Raw genomic sequence first — 22,384 nt, forward strand, 5'->3', positions numbered from 1 at the left:
TATCCCCCAGTGTATGAAGCCTTTTTGCATACTAATAGCTGTGAGCATTAGTGAAATACTAAGAGCAGTCAATGGACTTGCTGGGACTACAAGTTGCAGTGTCTGGAGTTAGCTGGGACTTGTAACCAGCTACTGCTGCAGGGACTGGGAGAAGAGAAGAGCCATGTCTTCCTGGGGCAGATTCATAATCTATTTTTTTTTTCCTACAGCAGGCTGCAAAAGCCATAAATTTGAACAGAACAGGCAGCTGTGCTCCACACAGACGTTGGGGTTGGGGTTGAGGCGAGACTGCGTATAAATCATTCAGTTCTGGAGTTTTTTGCATGGTGCTGGTTCTGCTATTTGTGTAAACAAAACTTTTTAAATGCAAGATTTAGGAATAAATAGGAATCAACGAATAACATTTTCCTAATAAGTGAGGACACCTTAGACATTCCTGAAATCCATTTGGAAAGCAGGGTTGACAGAAAGACATTTTGTGGGCACGCTCCACGATTTCACAACAGAGGTGTTCTGAGCTACTAGAACTATCTACATTTTTATTCACTAGGTCAGATCCCACTACTCTCTTCCTCAGCTCTCATATAGGTACAAAAGTGGAGAGAAATAAAAAGCCCCAAATAGATATTTTTTGTTTTGAAGACACTGACTTAAAAAAATACCGAAGTGTAACTTGTCATCAAGTGGAAGTGGGCTTGGCTGCCTTTGACTCCACTGCAGCTGCATTGATTGACACAACCTAAAGGCCCAAGTCTAATTTTTTTTTTATATTTCTCTCACAGTTTTGAAAGCAAAACCACTGTTCAAGTCTTTCTTTTAAAACAAAGAATGCATGTAATACATGTCCTCTCTGTTCGTCAGACATCCTGTTGAATTTGATAGTCCTATCATTTGTAAGCCACATATATTGTTGCTTTAATGCATTCCCTCACTACTTTGATAAAAGCCTTAAGATGTTGCCACTAGTCCTTTGATGTTTCCTTCTGATGTTACAGTACCTCTTTTTTTTTTTTTCTTTTCTTCCAAAAAATCTGTTTTGCATAAACATGAGCAGGCAAGACATTTCTAGTTAAGGACAGAAACATCAAGTTCTATCAATAAAAGGGCAAAATGAGAAGGTATATCCAGAATTTTATATACTCTTGTCAAACCCTTATAGGTGAAAAAGTACCCTGCATGGATGTTTACATTGCAAACATATTTCACTAATTTACTGGAAAAAAAACCAAAACAAACAACCAGCAGCCTAGGCTGTGGTGAATTTTCTTGTGATGGAACAATTCATTTCTTAATAAGCTGTTATAGAAGCTCTGGGAGAATAAATCTTATACTGGTAAGAAAATACTTGCATGTCTAGTCCTGTCCATAAGCTATTAGTCTACTAGCAGGAATTAATTGGTTATTACACAAGAGAAAAGACTAAATTTTGATATTTAGATTCAAAGTCTTATCTTGAAAAATAAAATTCCTTAGTCTGCAAGGGATTAGTAGTAGTAGTAGGAGTAGGAGTAGTAGTAGTAGGAGAGATGTTTCAACTAGAGGTCCCAGTGAAGAGGAGGTGCCGTTGTTCCAGTGAGACTGAAATAATGCTTTCCCCAAAGATTTTCCAGAATGAAAAAGATACCATAATAGTGATACATAAATATTATTATTCACAATTATCAAGGAAAATAGATTAAATATTTTACTCAAGGCCATATAAGAATAACGCAGCAAGGGTAGGGATTGAATACACAGAACTCCTGAGTCCCAGTCCCCTGTAATTTATATTACTGGCAAGTGTTGTGGAAAGAGTGATTTTTCCTATGAATAGCATGACTGTTTTGCTCCATTCAGGAAGAACCCAGTGTAGTGGAGCCACAGCATGGTCTGGTGATTAAAGAATGTTAACTTAAGCCAAGAAATGCCAGCTTGTCATCTTGCTTCTTCCAAGACATACATGTTCTTTGGCGAGTCAAAATTTTTACTGGTTTCAAAAGCAGAAGATGAGATCTCATAATACTTTACAGCTATAAACTGAAATTGCAAATCCTTTTAAAAAGCTTTTATGATCAATTCTCAGTAATGTAAATAGGCATAAAATGTGACTTCTTTATCATACCACCGAAGCGTGGTACACTTCTTAAGGACTTGTTTCGTAGCTCGCTAATGCAGGATGCCCATGACAATTACTGCTTAAAGCTTCAGTCCTACAATCATTTGTCCATGTAAGTATTTCCCTGAAATCAGTGAAAGCCCTTTGTAGGATAAAATGGGAAAAGTGTAGGTACTTGCAGGATCAGGGCCTAGAAAGGTATTAGCAAGGATAAAGACATTCTTGTACCCATAAGCAGTGATTAAAAAAACCCAAACAATCCCCCCACTTTCACCCTCTCCCCGAATGAGATGGAAGTAAGTAGAGACAAAGTAAGCTCCTGCTTAGCTAAGGGGAAATTTGGGAACTGGAAATAAGTAGGTTAAATAAAAGCTACGTAACTGTGGAATAAAAAACTATGCAAGCACAAAAAGTTCTAGAGGAACAGAAAAAAGGAAGGAACTAAGTGAATCTTGAGAATTAATATTTGTTAAACACTTATTTCTCACCCTACCTGAAATCAACTACTACTTTTGTGTCCACCTTTTGTCTTCACTGTGTCATTAAAGCTACTGACTTGGGAGGACGGACACATGGTCTTCAACTTTCATTGATTACTAGTAGAGAATGTCATAACTCTGAAAGGTCCCTTTTTTTTCTAATCCACAATACTCTATATACTCTATTTTAATGCTGATTGATTTTACTGTACAGCTGTAAAACAGAATCTGGAATTTATGCCCTTAATCAGAGTGTTAATGGTCATATATACGAAGGCTTATATGTAGACTTCTATTTCCTAGTGCTGTGCAGGCCACTTCTTGCTGTAATCCTCTGTTTTCACCTTCTTACCAGCGTTTCTCTTTTGCTTACCCTCCGCACACTTTCTTCAGAGACGGTGTCCTGATCTGAAGCCTACAGTAAAAAGACTTAGAGTTTTACTGTACAGCAGTCCCTGGTACCATGAGTCATTTTGACTTGCCTTGCTTCTATGCGGAGACTTTTTTCTGTATCTGTCACATCAAGGGAATCCGAGTGTCTTATATCAGACCTCCCAGATGGTGGGCTTTAAACGTAGGTTTAGGAAACTGATATCCGTGTTCATCTCTTTTGTAATACACAGTCATTATTGAAGTCTAAATCCTAAGACTACTGGACACCTGGTACACTGAAATTGAGATCCGTTTATCGGGATTGAGAGAATAAATGTTTACCATGGAGTTTTCTGTGGCTTTTACTGAATCTTCTGCCAAAAAACCATCCTTAGGTCCCTTACTTCTCAGTATTTAAAGTATGGCTAATAACCAAATTAGCTGTCGGTCCAGGCTGTTCTTCCATGAGACACCTTTCCCCTCCCACCCATGGCAGTTTGTGCACAGCGGACACACACCTTGCACACTTTGCCATAAAATCTATTTCAAATAAGTTTCTGTGTACATCCTCTAAACAATGAAACTGTACTGCTGGTACTGCCTTCTTGGCTATGAGGGAGGATAGACTGGGATTTGCTTTAATGGAGCAGTTAAAGCTTTAAATGTTTTGCCTGCTATTTCACTGTCTGGCCCAAAATTTTTTATCTTGAAGAAAACCCTAGCAACAAAACAACCAAGTCAACTTTAGATCCATAAGATGATCAAAAAGTCCTGCTGGGAGTATCACTGTTTCTTGTTTTGCTGGCAGTCTTTTGTATGATCCGCAGCCCAGGCTGGTAAAGGACTTTCTGATGTACTCCTGTGGTCTCTTCAGCTTCAGCTGTAACACCAGGACCCTTTGTTCTGTGCAAATACAGAAAGTGAGCTAATCAGGATTTTCTGCATCCAAGCTTGTTTCTTATGTTGAACATAGTTGCTGTATTTCTTTGTTTCGATTAATAGCTAAACATTTCTTTGACATAAACATCCAGGACATTTTCTTGTGCCAAACTGGGAACTCCAGTCCTTCATGTTTATTACGGCAGCACTGCTTTGTGCTGCTTGCTGCCAGGGCCAGCTTTAGGCTTGGCACCTAAGTAAACTATCCACCAGAAAACTGGCATAGGGACTAAATTTCTTCTTATTATGTTCCAGCATTCTCTGGTTGTTATTGTTTTGTCTCCTTCCCAGCTTGTGTAATTGCCTTATCTTGGTTTTCCTTTTGTTCTCTGAAGATTGTTTAGTTTTCATTATGATGACAGATTCTTCATTCTTTTCCTTCACAGTTTTAGTCTATTTTCTTGGCGAAGGGCTTACTTTTGCTTTCAGGTATTCTGGCTAGGAATAGAGGGATACCCAACATACCTTCTAAGTAGAAGCTGAATTTAACTTTCTTTCCATTGCTTAGTCTTCTGACAGCTTTTTATAGAGCTCTAATTTTTTCTACTTAGATTATCAGCCTAATCTAGCCAGTTGGTCTAACTTTTCTAATTTTCTTAGTCATAGTGTTTTCCTCTTTTGTAATCATATTAAACCCAGTTCTTGTTTTGCGCCTATTCATCCTGAGTCAGTATTTTCTGCTCTTCCCACTACTCTGAACATTGCCTCAAAGCCTTCCAGCAAATAGGAGGATAATGGCATCTGCAAATCTCAGGTGACTTGAGTGTTCTCCACTGATACTGCTATGCTTAGTTTCTCATTCAAGGTTTACGGAGACCTTCGTGCAGGAGAAGAGGGGGCTGGTGGCATAATTGAAAAGGACCTTTTCACTTTCCTTGTCAAATGTAAATTTCAACTCAACCGCACTATAAATGTTTTTGAAGAGAGAAAAATCGACAATAATGTAAAGCGTACCTTTGGAAGTAAAAAAGAAACTTTAGTAGTTGACATAAAAGTCTTGCTTCAGAAATTGAAAATGCATGTTAAATTTAGCTTGGCTAGAGACTCATAGATTGATGTGACAAGCTAAATTCTTCTACTGGAAATCCAGCCATGGGGAGGGAATTCTGCACTTCAAGTAGTGGAATTTTGTAATCTTTGGGGAAGGAAATTCTTGCCCATTATAGAGACCGTCCTGTCTGTACCAGTGAGCTGTGCACTCATGCAGCTGTAGTCAAAGAAGGAGAGACAAGGCAAACAAACAGCTTAGAGACCAGCACAGCTACAGTCTGAGGCCACAGTTACCTATGCTGTCTTTCCTATCGGTTTTCTGTAAGAAAGCCTTCCCCACTCTGACAAGCATTTATAGAATAGAATCATAGAATTGTCTAGGTTGGAAGGGACCTTCAAGATCATCAAGTTCAACCATTAACCTAAGACTGCCAAAATCACCACTAAATTATGTCCCTAAGCATCTGTTAACTGAGTGGGATGGTCCTGAGGGCCACCAATTGAGGGTAAAATCGGGACTGGACTGAGAAAAATAAGGGTGTTACCAAAATGTAACCTTCTTACATATGTGCTCTGCATAGAACCAAGGAAAAGGTAATGAGCCCAAGGAAATCACAGTAAATTGTGTTGTTAAACTACTTTGAAACAGTGCTGAATCAACTAGGACTGTGAACCGGGTTGAGAATTACCCTACTGTTTGATGCTAAAGATAATTAGCTCATTTTAGATTATAATAATAAAAGACTGTAATAGGAAGAGTTCTCCCTCTGTGTTTGGGCTTTGTGGCCTTTTGAATGGCAACAGCGATGACAGACTGACAAAACGATTGAAAGAAACTGCTAACACGGCCATACTGTTACACTATTGATTTCTTTCAGCATCTATTCTTCAGTTAATAATGCATTTAAGACACAGATAGGAAGTTTCTTTCCTTAAAAGTGCTGTATCATTTCTTCTTCTTTAACTGAAATTCCAGCCAGAGTTAAGGAAATACCCTTACGAACCACTTCTCCTTTTTCTCCCTCGAACCAACTGGATATACACAAACAGTGACATACATTATTCATGGCCAGATTTGTACTGGTCTTTTCTTCTTCGCCCTGCTGGTGTTCGGGTTCCTGGCCTCTGGGGCAATGCTGTTTTGTGGAGGTGATAAAACTGATAGAAATCCAGCTACTACGGATAGGTAACTATGCTGGCAAACCAACGTTTCTGCATTTTCACTGTGTGATGAAAATCAGGCTAATCGGTTCCTGCTTTATTTTGCATGTGTGATGCAATCGCAGTTTTCTCTGCCATCTTCTTAAGGCAGACCAAAGAGACTACCCTTTGACTTCTTTCCATAACATGGCTTACTGACTGTGCCAATAAATGCTAATTAGCTCACTTGATAATTAAATAAATTTGTTAATACTAATAAGCTCACTCACTAAATCTTAGAGTTAACATTCACAGCACACTGCTTTGTTGCAGTACAAACAGTGACATGTTTTCCTGATGAAAGTTCTGTGGCAACATACCGAAGACTCTTTAAAATACCATTATCATTATTAAATATTCTTACTTTCAACTAAAAAAATTAATTTGGGGGGCAGAAAGATTTCACACATACATAGCTATGGCAATTGTTTTTCTAGGCAATTCTAACTTAACTTATTTTTAACTTGTACATTCCTTTCCACATTAGGACCGTTGCATTTGAAAGACTTGCTCTGTACAATACAGCTTATGATTAATACTCTTAATAATGACTTACCAGAGTAATCTTTAATTACATATTCGCACAGAGCTCTCATTTAAACTGAGTGGGAGTTTCTCTTGATTAATCCTAGAAAAATCAATCATCTTTTGTTAATTAACATGTTTTTATTTAGTGGATATTGGCTGAAAACTGTTGAGTAGTTTGAGCTTACCCTAATGCCACTCCTCCACCCCCTGTTCTGTAACGTCTAAGCGCACAAATGTTTGTTGTACCTGAATTGAAATGGAAACGCCGTAAAGTACAACTCTAAAATTGAAGGACATGGACTTGTTTCTGCTAGGCAGCGTTTTGATTATATTTATGGTGTTTTTACAGCAGGTCTTGTTCTAAAGGTATTTCCAGTCTGATTTCAGAATTTAAGTGATTATAAAAGGAACTGAATTTTGATCTGTTGTACATTAGAAGTGGTATTAATATCTTCGGGTTTTTTTGTTTTGTTTTTTTTTTGACAATTCAGTTACTGCTGAATGGAACATGTTGTGGACTAAGATTAGTTTAAATACACATCAAAAGCCAAGGCTGCTTGCTCAGTTCAGTACTGAAAGTATCAATTATGCTATTTTTGTGAGGTTTCCAGTCAACTACAGAGCACAGCAAAACATAAATGTTTGCAGCCTTGCACTCTATAAGTGTTCTCTGAATGAATTTTCTGCTTCCCTTCTCCTCTTTAGCAGATATTCGTCAGCGCTTGGCTGAAAATTACCTTTTCAGACTCGAACATGCAAAACTATAGTTCAGAAAAGACTCCTCAAAATGAATTATGCCATTTTCAGTAAAAAATTATATTCATTATAATTTCTGGCAACATTCAGTGTTTTTTCACTAACGGCTAGGCTCTTTATTTAACTCTTATTTGTAAGAATAGTGACAAAAATAAATCCTATGGAATTATTAAAATAGTTCAAGGGCCACATAATAACTGCACTGTAAATCCACTCTTATGACTCTCAGAATGTAAGTGGGCGTGTATTGCTGAAAGAATATACGGATTTGTAGTTGGTGTTCAAGCGCTGAAGACAACGTTTGCTACCCCCACGAACAGCATGTCAACAGCATCCTGAAGCACGAACGTGGTCAGACTCATTGCCGCTTGCAGCCATAAAACATATTTGAAGACAAAATGGATCAGGAGGATTTAAAAAAATGCTCTTAACAACTGATAAGAAATATTTTTTCTTACTTTTTTCTCATATAGCTACCCTTGATGTGCCATTCCTGTTTTTGACGGAAATGCCACCTACTGCTGTCAGCTAACCCAATCTGCTCCCCTTGTATGAAAGCACACTTTGTGGCCAGATCCTAAGCTGGCTCAAAATGATGTTGCTGCCTTGATTTCACAAAAATCGTGTTGTGAGGCTGAGCCTAAGATGCCTACTTTGAAAGCTTCCCCCCTTGCCCTCTTTATCATTCTGAGACCGAGGAAAGCAATAGAAAGAACATTTCTTAGGCTGAAGCTGGTTTTGTCTGTGTCTTTACAGAAGCTATAACCCTTCACAGACTTAAAATAACTCGTCAAACAGATTAGCCTCCCTGATGTGACTACCTCACCAAACCACCTTATACCACTGGCTTTGTTTCCTCTGGTCTTACAGTTCATGGGCTGGGGGGTGCACACCTCAGCACAGTTCATTTTCAGAATGAGGGAGGACTGAAACACACAAAAAGGGGTTAGCAATAAACAGTGCTGTCATCTGGTGGTGAAATTGTTACCACTTTTAACAAACAGATCAAGTTTTTCAACCAATGGTTTTCACTTTTTGGGGGGAAGTTGATGTAGTCCCTTTGGCATACAGTCATGAATCTTTAGAAATTAGAAACAGGTAAAACCAGTGTTTTTATCCCAAATCACTAAAGCTTTTGAACGTACTCTATTTTTGAAGAAGAATAGCATGCCAGAGGTAGGCTTGCTGTGTTCAGGTTTTGTCTTTTTCTTTCTTAGCTTGGGCTGCCAAAACATGACAAAGTTACTGGGAAGTGCATTATAAATGTTATTATTTGTGTGCAAACACTACTTGTCCAATGGAATGAAGAAGTAAGGACAAAAAGACATATGCCCTGCCAGAAATATCGGTATACTCAAATGCCAAAGTACTATTTTCTCCTCTTACAATTTTTAAATCCTCCTGGTCCATTTTGTCTTCAAATGTCAGTACTTTTTTCCACATTATATTTGATATCCATATCCATACACAACAGGAAAACACACTTTTTAGATCTAGCTTCTAGGATTGTTTTGTTGTCTGTAACTGAACAGGAGGGATGCTACTGCCGTCACTGCATCTCAAATGATACGGTGTCTGCTCACCTGGGGAGCCAGAAAAAATGTGTAGCAATGAGAAACTTGTTACTTCTTGCTCTTCATAGTTTTTAAGGCTGACTTCTCTCTGAGTTTGGTTAACCTTTAAAGTGAGATACAAGTGAGAAAATTATAGTTGTCACATGAAAACAATTAGAAATTAAAGAATAAATCAGAGTCTTTTGAAAATATTCAGGAATTTACTAAAGTAGCACTGACCTTTTTTCTTTGGTTCATTCATTTTGAAGTTCAGCCACCCGACTTTCTCATCTACACATAAAGGTAGTACACATACCTTCTGGTTCTCTCCAACATTAGACCTATATTCCAGACTTTACCTATGGATAACAAAATAGACTATATAGATCTTCATAATCTACTGTAATCTTTTATCTTTTATGAGTTCTTTCATCTGAAGTTAAATAGTTGAAAATGCTGGCATTAAAATATAAACTTTCATGTCTGCAAGCATTTTCATTATTCCTGATCCCTGTGTTATATGAATCTTATATTTTGGATCTATTTGAAATCTATATTTTTCTTTTTGACTTATGATATTTTTCAGAAAATCTTGGATCTCTGAATATCATACACTAGTATCATAATCTAGTTATGGATTACCCATGCTGCTGTAACTCTAATTTTTGTAGGTCTGAGTTAGTTGTTGCGGTTGACAAATACAGAAGAACTTTTAATACTGCTGTTTTGTTTCTTCTACAAGGACCAAAAAAACTGCACTGGTAGAAGTTCATTAGCAGAGGATTTTTAACTAGAAACCAGATAATTGTACTTTCCATATTTGAAACTGGTTTTCCTTGAACATGAGGAAATTCTTCTCCTTTTAATAACATCTTATTCACTGATCTAATTTGAATAACTTCTGGAGATAGAGACAAGTAGTTAAGTAAAAGTATCAGGACTTTGCTCTTTAAACATAGCTAGCCATACAAAAAGTTTCTTTCCATTCTTCAAATGCAAGAGTCACATTCTCTCTCCTTTAATAACACCAACAATAAAGAGGAACTGGAACAGTGAAGATTTATTATATTCACAGATCTCATGAATCAATGAGATCTGTGACAAGGTCACTGTGCAGAGTCAAAGTAAGGATATTAGCTGGGGTTTCATAATTTGATTGTGGTCCACTGTTATGCTTGTGTCGCCTATTAACCGTAGTGGTTGGTTTTATTCACAGTTTAGATTTTCAGCTTAAATTCTAACTTAAATCAAAGGGATAGTTTTGTAAAAATACTTCCTGTAGTTTGCTTTGCTTTACTTTATAGGCTGTTTTTATAGTGCAATGTTAAAAACTTGAGTCTTTTCTGCCAGCGAAGACCACAAAGTCATCGAGACTCATTGTTATTTTAAAACATGACAAGCTGACCTCAAGACCTTGGGGATCATTTCTTCAGAAGTCAAGCTGGTGATGGATAAGGAGCCATCAGAGCTGTGTGTATCTTAACTGCAGGAGTTCAATTAAGAAGCCAAGAGTGTCTCAGGTACACTGGCGCAAATGGAAGTGCTTGCTTTGATAGTGCCTCTGTAGCTGCCCAGTGCAGGTAGTTGGCTTCCCCCAACTCATTTCTGATTGCACAAGGAGGTTAGCACAGAGGAATACCTGAAAGGGTGAGCTCCATCGCTGCTCAGCGAGTGCTAGAGAATACCACAATGGGGAAACGCTATCAAAATCCCTGTGTCTGCAGAGGGATTTGAGAGGAAATGGCTAGCTGTAAGATCCATCCTCTAATAGCCACAGCCCTGAGAGCCCTGCTGCCTTTCTCTCCCCAAGAGAAACCCTGTTCTGCTGCCTACGCTGTGCAGAGAAAGTTTCCTTACCCAGTACTGGTTTCTTCAAACTCCATTCTGCAGTTCTTTTGCTCCCACATTCCTCTTGCTTTTCATAATGGTGGCCAGTGTGATGGAGAATTTCCGAATGCTCCCATCCTACCCCACGTTTATAACTATCAGCTATTTTTAGACATTGAGATACCAAAATACTGAAGCAGTAGTCATTGTTGAAGACATGGCCTTTGTCAAAGAACTTGAAAATGTTTCTTCTTCAGGCTCTTCACCCTTGAAAGAACATTCACAAGTTCCTGATGAATATGATGTCAAAGGTTAAATAAGATGAAAAACAGTGCATTGGAGTCACATGAGAATTTTTTCTTTACTTGAAAGCTTCTGTGAGGCATCAACTAAACACAGCTTTGAGTTGCCAGACTGGATGTCTTTTGCTTTGTATTCTCTCTTCATGCATATTAATGGAGAAGGTCTCATCTAGTCAGATCAAAGTTCCAATAAGAAAAATATTCACATTTAAAAATTAATTACTGTGTTTAGCTTAAGTTATTAATTGACATAATCACACATGCTTTTATAAACTAAACATTAAAGTGAACAGCTACATTATTTGGTGATAGTTTTTAAGATAGAACAGAAGTGCATAATTGCTAAGTTAAATTGAAATTTCATTTTATTATGAAATAATTTCACAAATACGCTTTTCTCAAAAAGTTTAATAGGAAGAGTAGGACAAACAAACAACTGATGTTCATTTGTAATAGTAGTTAAAAAGGATTATTTAATCATCAAAAATGTTTTTTTTTCTAACCCTCAAAATCCATTTGAAATTCCTCAGAAACAGCTAAAATAGTCTGTGTTGTGACTGTGTTTCTTATCTTAAAATGGAATTAGACTTTTTGGGTACTTACAGAACATTTTAATAATTAAGAAGTTCATAATGAGATGCTTATTTTCTGGTACAGGGGCTGAAAAGAACATGAAGCCCCATAACTCAAACAGTTTCAGAGAGGTGTTTTGTTCAGGACTAATGATAAATCATGTGATCCCATCAGGGTGACAAATTTAACTTCAAAAGCTATTAAAAACACTGGAACAAATTAACATCCAGCGTAAATGACAAACTGCAATAAAGTCTACTGAGTTCTGTCCAGCGTACTATGACCATATTTAAGCATATTATTTTGTAGCAGAGATTTAAACATTTTTAAATTCAGAGTGAATTTTCAACAAAGTTGCTATTATAGTAGCTAGTTCTCAGATACAAACCCCATAATATTTAAACACAGAAAGGGCTATTAGACCACTCCTCTTAATTCCTGTAGAATCACAGGCTTTTGTATTCCATTCTGTTATTATCCTAGTACTCCACTTTGAGTCCAAGAATGTGTTAATAAAAGTATATCTTGGGTTTGGCTGATGCATCTCTTCCAGAAAGTCATCGACCCTCAGTTTGAAGGAACCAGCAGTTACAGCATTTCCTTTTGAGTATTTCACTGTTCACTCACATAATTTCCGATACGAGCTTGCCTAACATCAGCTTGTGGCCAGTGGCTCTTGCCATGCTTTCTGTGCTAGCTGAAAGACTCTGTCACATTCAGCATCTCCCACAAATCTCACAATTTTCAATAAGAACATAGCTGAGCTTCTTTAAACTTTCACTGAAACACCCCTTCCTTGGTCTTCAATTACTTCGATATTTCTTTTCTGCATCCTTTCAAGTTTTTCGACAGTGTTTTAAAGATGTTTGGGGTAGAAATATTTTTAGGATTCCATTATTGATCTCTCCTGAGCCATAAATAAAAACAGAGTAAAGCCAGGCTCCTATTCACTACCTCCTTTATGCCGTTTTCCCGTTCTTGCTATAGCATCACCTGGACACTCCCTCTGAATTGCTGGTTTGTTACAACCCCAAATTCTTTACAGACTCATTGCTTCCAGCGTTTTCTCCATTCAGTTTTCTCCATTCTTGCAGCCTGTATTTCTTCTTCCAGCATATGCATATGTATATTTGGCTGACTGGGAACACATTTTCTTTCAATGGGATCACTACTCTAAAAAATTTTTATTCTTTTTAGTCAGTTTTATTTTTCATTAGCCTCAAATCATTGAGGGAAAGGTTGAGTAGTACAAGACAGAAGAACCCCTCTTTCTGATGCTGAGCCTGTGCTGATTACTTTCTTATGCATGTTCGTTAGCCAATTCTTAATCCAGTTAAAACACGCTTTATTGATATTGTGTAGTGCTATATTTTTAATTAGAATATTGAATGATACTAAGTCAAAAGGCACACAAAAGTTGAAGTGTATTATACCTACATCGTTACCTTTGGCAACCCAACTTGAAATCTCATCAGAGAACAGCAGTAGATTTGTTTGACAAGGCTTATTTTGCACAGAACTATGTTGACTAGCATTAATTATATTCCTACCCTTTAATAATTTATTAATTGAATCTCTTTCCAGTTTTCCTATTATTTCTCCCAGGACTGATGTTGGGCTAAGCAGCCTTGGTGTACAAGTATCACCCGCTTGCCCTTAGTGGAATATCAATACAGGACGTAGCACTGCTACTTACTGGAATATCATTGACATTGTTCCATCCCTCCTTTATGTCCCCTAAATATGCCCTCTTTCTTACTTTTGGCATGCTAGGTATTATTTTACTAACGGGGGAAAAAAAATCTCATCAGCAAGTGTGCAAATAAAATAGTTTATTTAAATAAACTATTGAAGGCCTAGTTATGCCATTGTGCAATATATTAGAAATGAAAGTAAAATTAGCGTGAACGTGGGAAAAGGTATTACACAACTCTACCGCAGCTTTACAACATGATGATGTGCACTCAAATTAGAAAGAACAATTGAAGAAGTTTGAATATGCAACTGTAATTCTGAAAGGCTGTTATGTTCTTGTTCTCAGAACTGGCTTGTTAGTGAGACATAAAACAGAAATAGGTACAGTCAGTTACATGTGCATTGGGATATTTTCTGGATTACAAAATCCATCTCAAAGTGTTCATTTCTGTTCTAACTTCGTTCTGGTGGAATTGTAATGATTGAGTTTGGGCTGGATGCTTTTGGCTCCCTGCATGCTTGATGTTTCTGGTTCTGAATAGGCTTTAATTTCACCATGATTAGGAAAGCCAGATAACAGATAAAAGTAGTGCCTAGGAGGGAGCGGATAACCTATTAACTGTTGAACTTTATGCTGTCCTTCACTCCTCAAATAATCTGAAATAATTAACATTTAAAGTACATGGCCACAGCCACTGCAAGAGAATACCTGGGAGGAGAACCAGCACTTCATCTGCACAAATTCGTCACCTGGTTACGTCTTGCACACACAATAGTCGAAAGAGCCTATATAACTTCAGGAGCACTTGGCAGGAAAGGTCAGGTCAATGACTATACCAAGAGATGGAAAAGATATGCCAGTAGGACAACACTAAGTCCTGAGCTCTGTCTGAGGCTTGTCTGAGTCAGGATCTGGATCATCAGGTGGTCACCAGGTGCCCCTTTCTGCTAGGGATTCCCAGAAATCAAGCATGTCAACAAGCAATGTCATCTGTTTCAGAAAAAAATAGGAAGGCAGAGAGACATTTAATAGAAAACCGTCTGCTGAGAGCTAGAAGATATGCTTTATTAAATCACACTGTTTAATTAGCGTCAGAGGCGAGAACCCAGGTTCCACAGAGCCAACAGCTTCTTGGGTGCTCTACCCTGAAAACCATCTCAGGGTCTTCCTTTAAAGCTGTTCTGCTTTAAACAAATGATTGACTCAGAGAGAGGAAAAAAAAGAAGAAAACCCTATATTCAGACTGTTGTGTCAGTAACGGGTGTGTCATCATCAACATTGCAGGTCCCCGGTCCAAAGAAGCTTTAATGATTTTATCTACGGAAGGGCTCCTAGGCTGAAAAGATTCAGAGATCCTCAACTTAAAATGTCCTCACAGACTATGTGAACTCCTCAAAAGATGAAGAATTAGAAAATTAGTCTCCCAATACTGTTGGAGGATACCCTACTGGGATTATTGGGCAAAATAAGGATGCTTCTACTCTGAAAAATATTTTTTTTCTTCAATTTTCTCTGGAAAGACCTTCTCTGGTGGATCTAAGCACATGGTCAAGGTCTCTAAGCAGCTGAGTGCGTGTCGATCTGTGCTGTTTTACTTGTGGGATTACTTAAATTGGGGAGTGATCTTTCAGTTCTTTTGTTTTTTGTGTTTATTTCACTGAACCCCTAATTTGATACCATTTTTTTTCACAGACTTAATGATTATCCAGAGTTTCAATATTTAGACTACCAGTTCAAATTTCCCTGGTTATTTTTAGTTTTCTTTTGCTTCCTCAGGTACTCAGAACCTCGTTCAGTCAAGTTTTGAAAATCTCCAAGGATGGAGATTTCACAACCTCTGTGGCCACCCTGTTTTATACCATTAAAAAGAAGCTCAAAATCAAGTCATGTTGAATGGTTGTAATTATGGCAATAGTTAAAGAGTTTACATCATCTAAAACTTTCAGAAAACCTAAACTGAAACTTAGCTTAATACTACTGAGATTAGAAGTCATCCAGCACTCCAGTGGAGGATAAACCAATCATACTCAGTATTTGACACTGGACTATCTGATTTCATAAAATTATTAAGTTTTGAGTTTCTGTCCTTATTTCACACATGTTGCATGGGCAATTTTAACAGTCATTTCTAATTTTTGAGAGCTGGACTTGCAATCTTGGTATTCCTTTGGCATAGCATGACTTTTTTTCCCCATTTATTATACACTAGCAGTGTAGTCATAAAAGCAGGATTCTAGCTCTACTTTGTCTCTACATAGTGATTTGACTTTCAGAAGTGCTTTACTTCTTATTAGCATTGACTTCTAAGTCTTATTTAGACATATAAAGATGATCAGGGATTGCAACTTTAGGTACTTTTGGAAATCAGGGCATAGATCCCTTTTTAACCTCAATGGTTCTGCTTTGTAATGGCTGCAACCGGCACAGTAAAGGGGATGGAGAGGTTTGCAAAACCATAGCAACAGATCCCATCAGTGAAGCTTTAAAATCTTTTCCTGTTTGTGGAACCTCAGTACAGTACTGACACGATATAAGCACTGAAAGAATATCATACAAAATAAGCACTCCTGAGAAACGCGATTTTTTACTTAGTCAGCAGTTAGCTGATTGTCTTTCACAGATCAAACCCACCCCCGGTGGGATGATCCTGTGGTGGTTTCCTATGAAAAAGGGCTGCACAGAGGTTTCAGTCTGCCACTGGCAATCTGAAGTCCAGAGAAAGAAAAAAGCAAGCCATTGACTTTTCAGCAATCTTCTTGTGGCAGAACCCACTTCCTTATTAAAATTCCTTATTGAAAGAAACTTTTGAAACAAGGTAGTATAGACTTTGGACACTGCAAACTTCTAATGCTTCCCATATAATCGGAAAATATTTGGTATCCTGGATTTCATGCTTCAGGTAGACCTGCAGAATTTCTAAGACAACAATTTGTTGCTCATTATGGAGTGATCACCAGCTTCACTTAAGAGAAAAAAACAGATGGGCTGAAATGCAGAAGATGCATTTGCAGCCGGTGCATTGATTCCACTCCCATTTATGCCATACGAAGAAACTGTGCCTTCAAAGCTGTTGATTGCAGTGCTCTGCACTGCTGGAACTAGATCTTCATCGGTTTAGGCAGTGCAAGGGTGCAAAAGGTACAAGCACAAAGTGTCCCCGGGTGCTTCTGAAACAGCAGCAGCAAACAAGGGTGCACAGCAAATCCCTGCTCCAGACGTACAAGGGGAGATATTTTCTTTCCCTCAGCACATCCCATTTCACCTAAGACTGATGCTCTTGTTAAACTGTCATGCAGTAGGTTTCATGTTTGGCTTCTAATTTAAGAAACTGCTTGAGTGTCTAACTTTCAACATGAGCTTAAGTCTTACTGAAGCTGAAGGAGTAAATAGATGCATAAGAATCTGAATGATTTGGGATGGTTTTACACGTACCCGTATACACATGATAAATCAGAGCTTAAATTAACAGTCCGTTATACTCTTTCTAAAACTAACACAAAGATCTCAGTTAAGACAAGTAATATCATGATTTAAGCCAGCCCAAAATACACATGTAGTTTTTAAAACCTTACATGGAATGCATACTTTCCTAACATAAAACAGGGGCAAATATAAACAGCTTTTTTAAGACTTTATATCAATATTTTAATGGAATATTACTTAATAATGTTAAGACTTGCATTAAAAATTATATTTATTACTGCATGGCGTAATATTTTTTTAATTATTATAAAATTAGTTTAAAGAAAATTAAAATAATTCTAGACACGTCACTGTAACACTATTAAAAATAAAGTAGGTACTTGTACAAAAACATAGCTAATTTAAATGCAACCCCCCTTTATGGGCTATTTATCTCTGCTTATGTATGTTAGGGGAATTAAAAAGAAGTTTGTTTAAATGACTGAATTTTTTTTTTGGAGCAAAAAGGGCTGCAAAGCAAGTCTTGCTATTATTTAACAAATATTAATCATGCTTACACAGAGGCCACTTGAGAAAAATTTATCGCAAGAAATTTGTGACCAGTCATGCCATAGGAAGAGGAGAAAGCCACAGGGCTGAAATGACAGTAAGGTTTGTGTATGCAGTGCTCCTCTGGTAGTTAAATTGCAGGAATGTGACATTGATCTGAAATGGGGGCTGTTTGAAGTAGCAACTGTCAATCTCTGTAATCAAAGGATGGCCCAAAGTCTTACTCAATTAGCCATTTTGGCATGACCACTCAGTTTATAAAGTCCTACCAACTCAAAAAGTGATCTGTCCTCAAGAGGCACTTCAAGGATCCTGTGCGGTTTGAGGACAGTGAACGGTCATCCAGGACTATAGTTTGAACTCTTTATTTTTATTGGGTTTTGGTTTTGGTTGTTGGGTTTTTTTGTTTGTTTTTTGTTTTTTTTTTTTCAAAAGTGCAGCAATGCCTCATTTATCTGACCGTACTTACTACAAGGTGAGCAAAATATGCATTTAGGTATGAGTGAATGTCTGCTGCTGTTGATATTACTTGAAGTTAGCTGGATTATGTTTTTCTTTATGCATTTATTTACTCTTCCTAGTACAAAAGAGTAACTACACTGTGATATCAACTTGATTGTAATGATGAGTGATTTCAACAGAGATCACTCTTAAATGAGAAGAGGAAAATGTGTAGCATACTTCTGGTCTTTTCTCATGATCATGTTTATCTTTTCTAATTCTATTTTTTTTTAAATAGTTATTCAAAGGTTTATTCAGCTGTGTTAGGGGAAAATAGTATGCAAATAAGAAATGTGTAAGGGTGCAAAACTGAAAAAAAGAAAAGATTTAAGGTTAATAATAAAAACTCTCCAAGTGTTCTTAAAGCTGACTCTATTCTTTCGGAGTTTTTTAAGTGAACATATGGGCAACTACTGGTACCAGTAACTTGAAACTCAACAATTATTTCGTTTCTTTCCCAGGTACAAACACACTTGGAAAATCAGTCTAGATACCACATACAGCAAAGCCAGAGGCACCAGGTGAAGCAGTACCTGACCCTCGATACCAAGCTGTCCAGCCAGACGCTCTCCCTGTCCCACTCCCACACAATCCAGCCCGCGGGAGTGACCTCCATTTTAAGAAACGGACACATGCCTCCGGTCAGCGATATTGGCACACCAGAAAGCCCCGTTACCAAGCTGCTGGCCCTTGGAGGAGAACATGAAAATGCGGTAGGGCTGGGATGGTGAAAGGAATGGGGAAATGGGCTTCATGTACTTCTACGAAAGCATCACACGACCCACACTGTATTGGTAGTGGGCAAGAGATGACTTTCTTCACTTTCACGGGGCCTTTGGTTGCAATACTTGCTCCCTGAATCCTTTTGGATTGTGTGTGTGATTCCCTTGAATGCCTGTGAATAGCTTATTGCATGACTGGGCTTCTAAATTACTGCCAGTTAAAATGTACTGCTGCATCTTTTTATCTATGTGTCATATATTGCTGTACATTTTTTGAATATGTACTTTGCAATGCAAAAAGTTTTTTTCAGGTGAGAGCTATTTCTGTCTAAAAGTATTATCCTAGCTGCATAACAAAGTTAAATACAGATTACCTAAAGGATGTAACTGAAAAAATCGCTCGTTCATTTTTCAGTCAGCTGATATATTTATATATGGGTTATCTTGGGTAAATTGGCGTAGATATGCTAACTTTAGTGCCACCATCGATTTTAATAGAGGTACAGCTATTATACAATGTCAGATTCTCAGCCAGTGTGAGATGTAGATCATTATGGCCTTTAATACTTCAATAGGTTTCAAGAGAGAGAGCTTATTAGGTAAAAGGGGAATTCCTACAGAAATAAGAAATGGAGACGCTATATAATATCTTGGGCTTTAACAGAACAGAGGAATCTTACAAATACGCTGTGACCCCTTAGAGCATTTGGATGTTATGCAGTTAAGTGTGAGGAAACAGGAAAAAATAAACCCAACAACGCTTCCTGGAGAGCTCATCTGGGGCCCCTCCATTCCTTCTTCATTGACAACTGCCATTTTATGTCAGGTTTACGGATTACTGGAGCCACTAGTCTGCAAAGATTGTTTTCGATGGCCTTCGTGGAGGCCTTTGTGGTCACCTCTGTGCTGGCAAGTGACCTGTGCTGGAACTGTTCTCAGGCACTTTGGGTGAGGAACAACCAGTGTCGCCCTAGTACCACTCTCTGTCCTTGAGAGCAAGACATCTGCTTGTAAACCACTCTCCTCAGCTGTTCATGGTGATGACTGGGAGAGCGATAGTTGGCACAGGCCAAAACCCTTGTAGGTATCACTCCAACAGTTTGGATAATCCCGTCCCGGAGCCTCAGGGAGACAACTGGCACAGTGCAGTTTCCTAGTTGATATTAGTAGATAATACAGAACCGATGCACGGGTTGGTGCACTGAACTGTGTTCATTCATATTGTCTAATTGCTGGCATTTCCTGGCATCCTTTTGGCCCAGACAGCACTCTTCTACGTAAGTGTGGGCACAACTCCTCGGACAGCGAAAGTCTGGTTTTTGGAGAGGGCAAGGAGTGCACATATGAGCCGTGCTGGGCCATACAGCCTAAAATTCTGTTTTGAAAAGTCCCTGGCCTGTGTGATACTTTCTTTCTTTGCATAGGGCCCTCTACATTTTCTTCAGCTGCAGCTCTTCAGAGAGCTCCCAAGAGCTGCCTGAAAAGCCTCAGAGCACGACTCAACTGCCCCTGCCGACGGTAGATTTAACAGTGACAGGTTCATCATGAGATCTTTCCCAAAGTTATTTTGTGAATGGAACCAGACCAAAATTATCATTGAAAACTCATGCTGTACCTTGTCCAAATCTGTATATGTCTACATGTCTGCAAAGTATTCACTGTTTCATCCCAAGTAATGAATTAATTAGCTATTCCATCTGCTTTGGTAGCTTTTGATTCAGATTAGAACAAAAGTGGGACCAGAAGGCTGGCTGGAGAAGTATCCAGTGCACTGCCAAACACAACACAAACCCCTGCCTGCTGAATCTGGAGAGCAGTGTGTAACGCCGAACCTGAGGCGACTCACGCTCTTGCAGAACCACAGGTTCCTTTCAGCCCTCCTGCACCGATGCAACAATACACTGTGGATATGACACGTTTGACGAAGGTGATAGATCACAGTTATAACTTAGCAATGCACTCCTCCTGCCACCTGGTCTCGATGCTGCAATAAGGGATTAAGAAAAGGGGAATAGGCTGGTGTTTGGCAGGAAAGAAGTAACTTGCTAAACCACAACTGTTTTCGCAAGAAGTAAAAAATGTGAATATTGTGTAAAAGTGCTTGAATTATTTGAATTTTAAGACATAAACACCTGAAATTCAGCTTCATTGATGTAATAAATACTCAAGATTATTTCCTCTGTATTTTAAGAATAACATTGTTTCCACTATTATTTGTAATGACTGGTCTTAAAACATTATTTTATCAGATGGAAGAGGTGATTGAAGACATAATCAATATGGAATCAAGTTTTAATGATGAAGGGATAGGTTGTTCTGAAACTCCTCTACTAATGCAAAGAACTGTAAGTATTTTGTGGAATTTCGTCCTACTGCTTGTAACAGAGAATTTCATTGAGTGATTCAAACACACATTGCACTTCAGAGGCTAAAGGGGTACTGTCAGTGGATTATTCTCCTTTCTCTTCAGTTGCTTGCCTTTTTGTCAAGAAATGTTACAGGAAAGGGTTCCAATGTGGTAGGACACGGCTATTTTAAGTGGTCTATATAGCATTTGGGGTTCTAGCCCAATAGTGTGTCTTGTGCATAAGCCATTGGATGTACTATTTCCCATGCAGGACTATGGATAGGAGAAGTAACAAGCTGCTATAATTTTGTAATATTCTTTTGTAAAGAAAAGACTGAGGATTAACAAAGACTACATATATTTTCATATTTATTACACATTTGAAGAGGAAGGATGGACCTTTAATGGACACAACAATGCGTAGAGCATTATTATTTATGAAAATAACACCTATCGATGACTGTAATGCAACACATTTTATAGAAGGAATGTTCCTTGTTCTCTCAACCCTGATTTATCTTGGGAGCCTTTTTCCACAGATTTTGTCCTCAGGGCCTTAAAATGGGTACTGATAAAGGGAGACTTCACTCTGGTGAAGGCTGCAGGATTTTCACAGGCTTTGACAGTCTACAAAGTTCACTTCAGAATACAGAATCAGGTGCTTGCTCTTAATCACCCACTGGAGGAACATCTTTTTCTGACTACAGAACATCACTGGCTACAAAAATACATTAGGAGATAAGACCTCTACGTCTCTCTGTTGCCCACTACATAGTCCGGTGTTAATGGCAATTAATAGTTCCATGAATACCTGGCATTTGCATGCCAGCTACTGAACTAATAGTCAGTCTGATTTATACATACCTCAGTACAGAACACAGCAAAGAAATGCTCCCTGGGGAGTGAATTAATATTTTGGCTCAAATTAACACGAGGCAGGGGAGGATCCTTTCAGGTGTGGTACTGTGGGATGGTGATGAGAGGAATGAATTCTGGGGTTTGGATTAGATTCACACTCCCTCAACAGCTTTTAAAATCGGATGATGTTAATCTATGCTAATTCCGGCCTCATTAGCCTTTATCTTCAGCCATGAAGGACATATCTCTCTAAAATGTATTGAATACCCTATTCTTGATGAGCAACGAAATATGCAGTGACTTTTAGGCCTAGCTGGTATCCTACTTGCAAAGGTTTGAGACTCCTGCAATGCCTGCAGGTCAGGTAATTGTATTTGGAAGGCAAAGGGGCTCAAGAAAGCTGGCTGATATTCAAAGACCACTTCCTCCAAGCTCAGGATCGGTGCATCCCTAAGAGAAAGAAATCGGCCAAGCGATGCAGGAGACCTGCATGGTTGAGCAAGGAGCTTCTGAAAAAGCTCAAGTGGGAGAAGGAAGTCTACAATAAGTGGAAGAAGGGACTGACCCCTTGGGAGGGTTACAAGAATGCTGCCAGAGCGTGCAGGGATGAAACAAGGAAAGCCAAGGCCACCTTGGAATTAAACCTGGCCAGGGATGTCAAGCTCAACAGGAAG

The 22,384-nt window shown here is 38.4% G+C and overlaps 1 protein-coding gene across 2 annotated transcripts in view; it reads left to right on the plus strand.

The window, feature by feature from the left end:
* TFEC (transcription factor EC) overlaps window positions 1–22,384 on the plus strand; it is a 73,316-nt gene that overhangs the window by 12,743 nt on the left and 38,189 nt on the right. For both annotated transcript variants that reach the window (XM_074603372.1, XM_074603458.1), the window contains exons 2-3: window positions 18,245–18,496; window positions 20,755–20,850. In XM_074603372.1, coding sequence (XP_074459473.1) covers window positions 18,416–18,496; window positions 20,755–20,850 — 177 coding nt within the window. In that variant the 5' untranslated portion in view covers window positions 18,245–18,415. The remainder of the gene's footprint in view (window positions 1–18,244; window positions 18,497–20,754; window positions 20,851–22,384) is intronic.

This window comes from Larus michahellis, chromosome 1 (assembly GCF_964199755.1).
Source record: "Larus michahellis chromosome 1, bLarMic1.1, whole genome shotgun sequence".
Lineage (NCBI taxonomy): Eukaryota > Metazoa > Chordata > Aves > Charadriiformes > Laridae > Larus > Larus michahellis.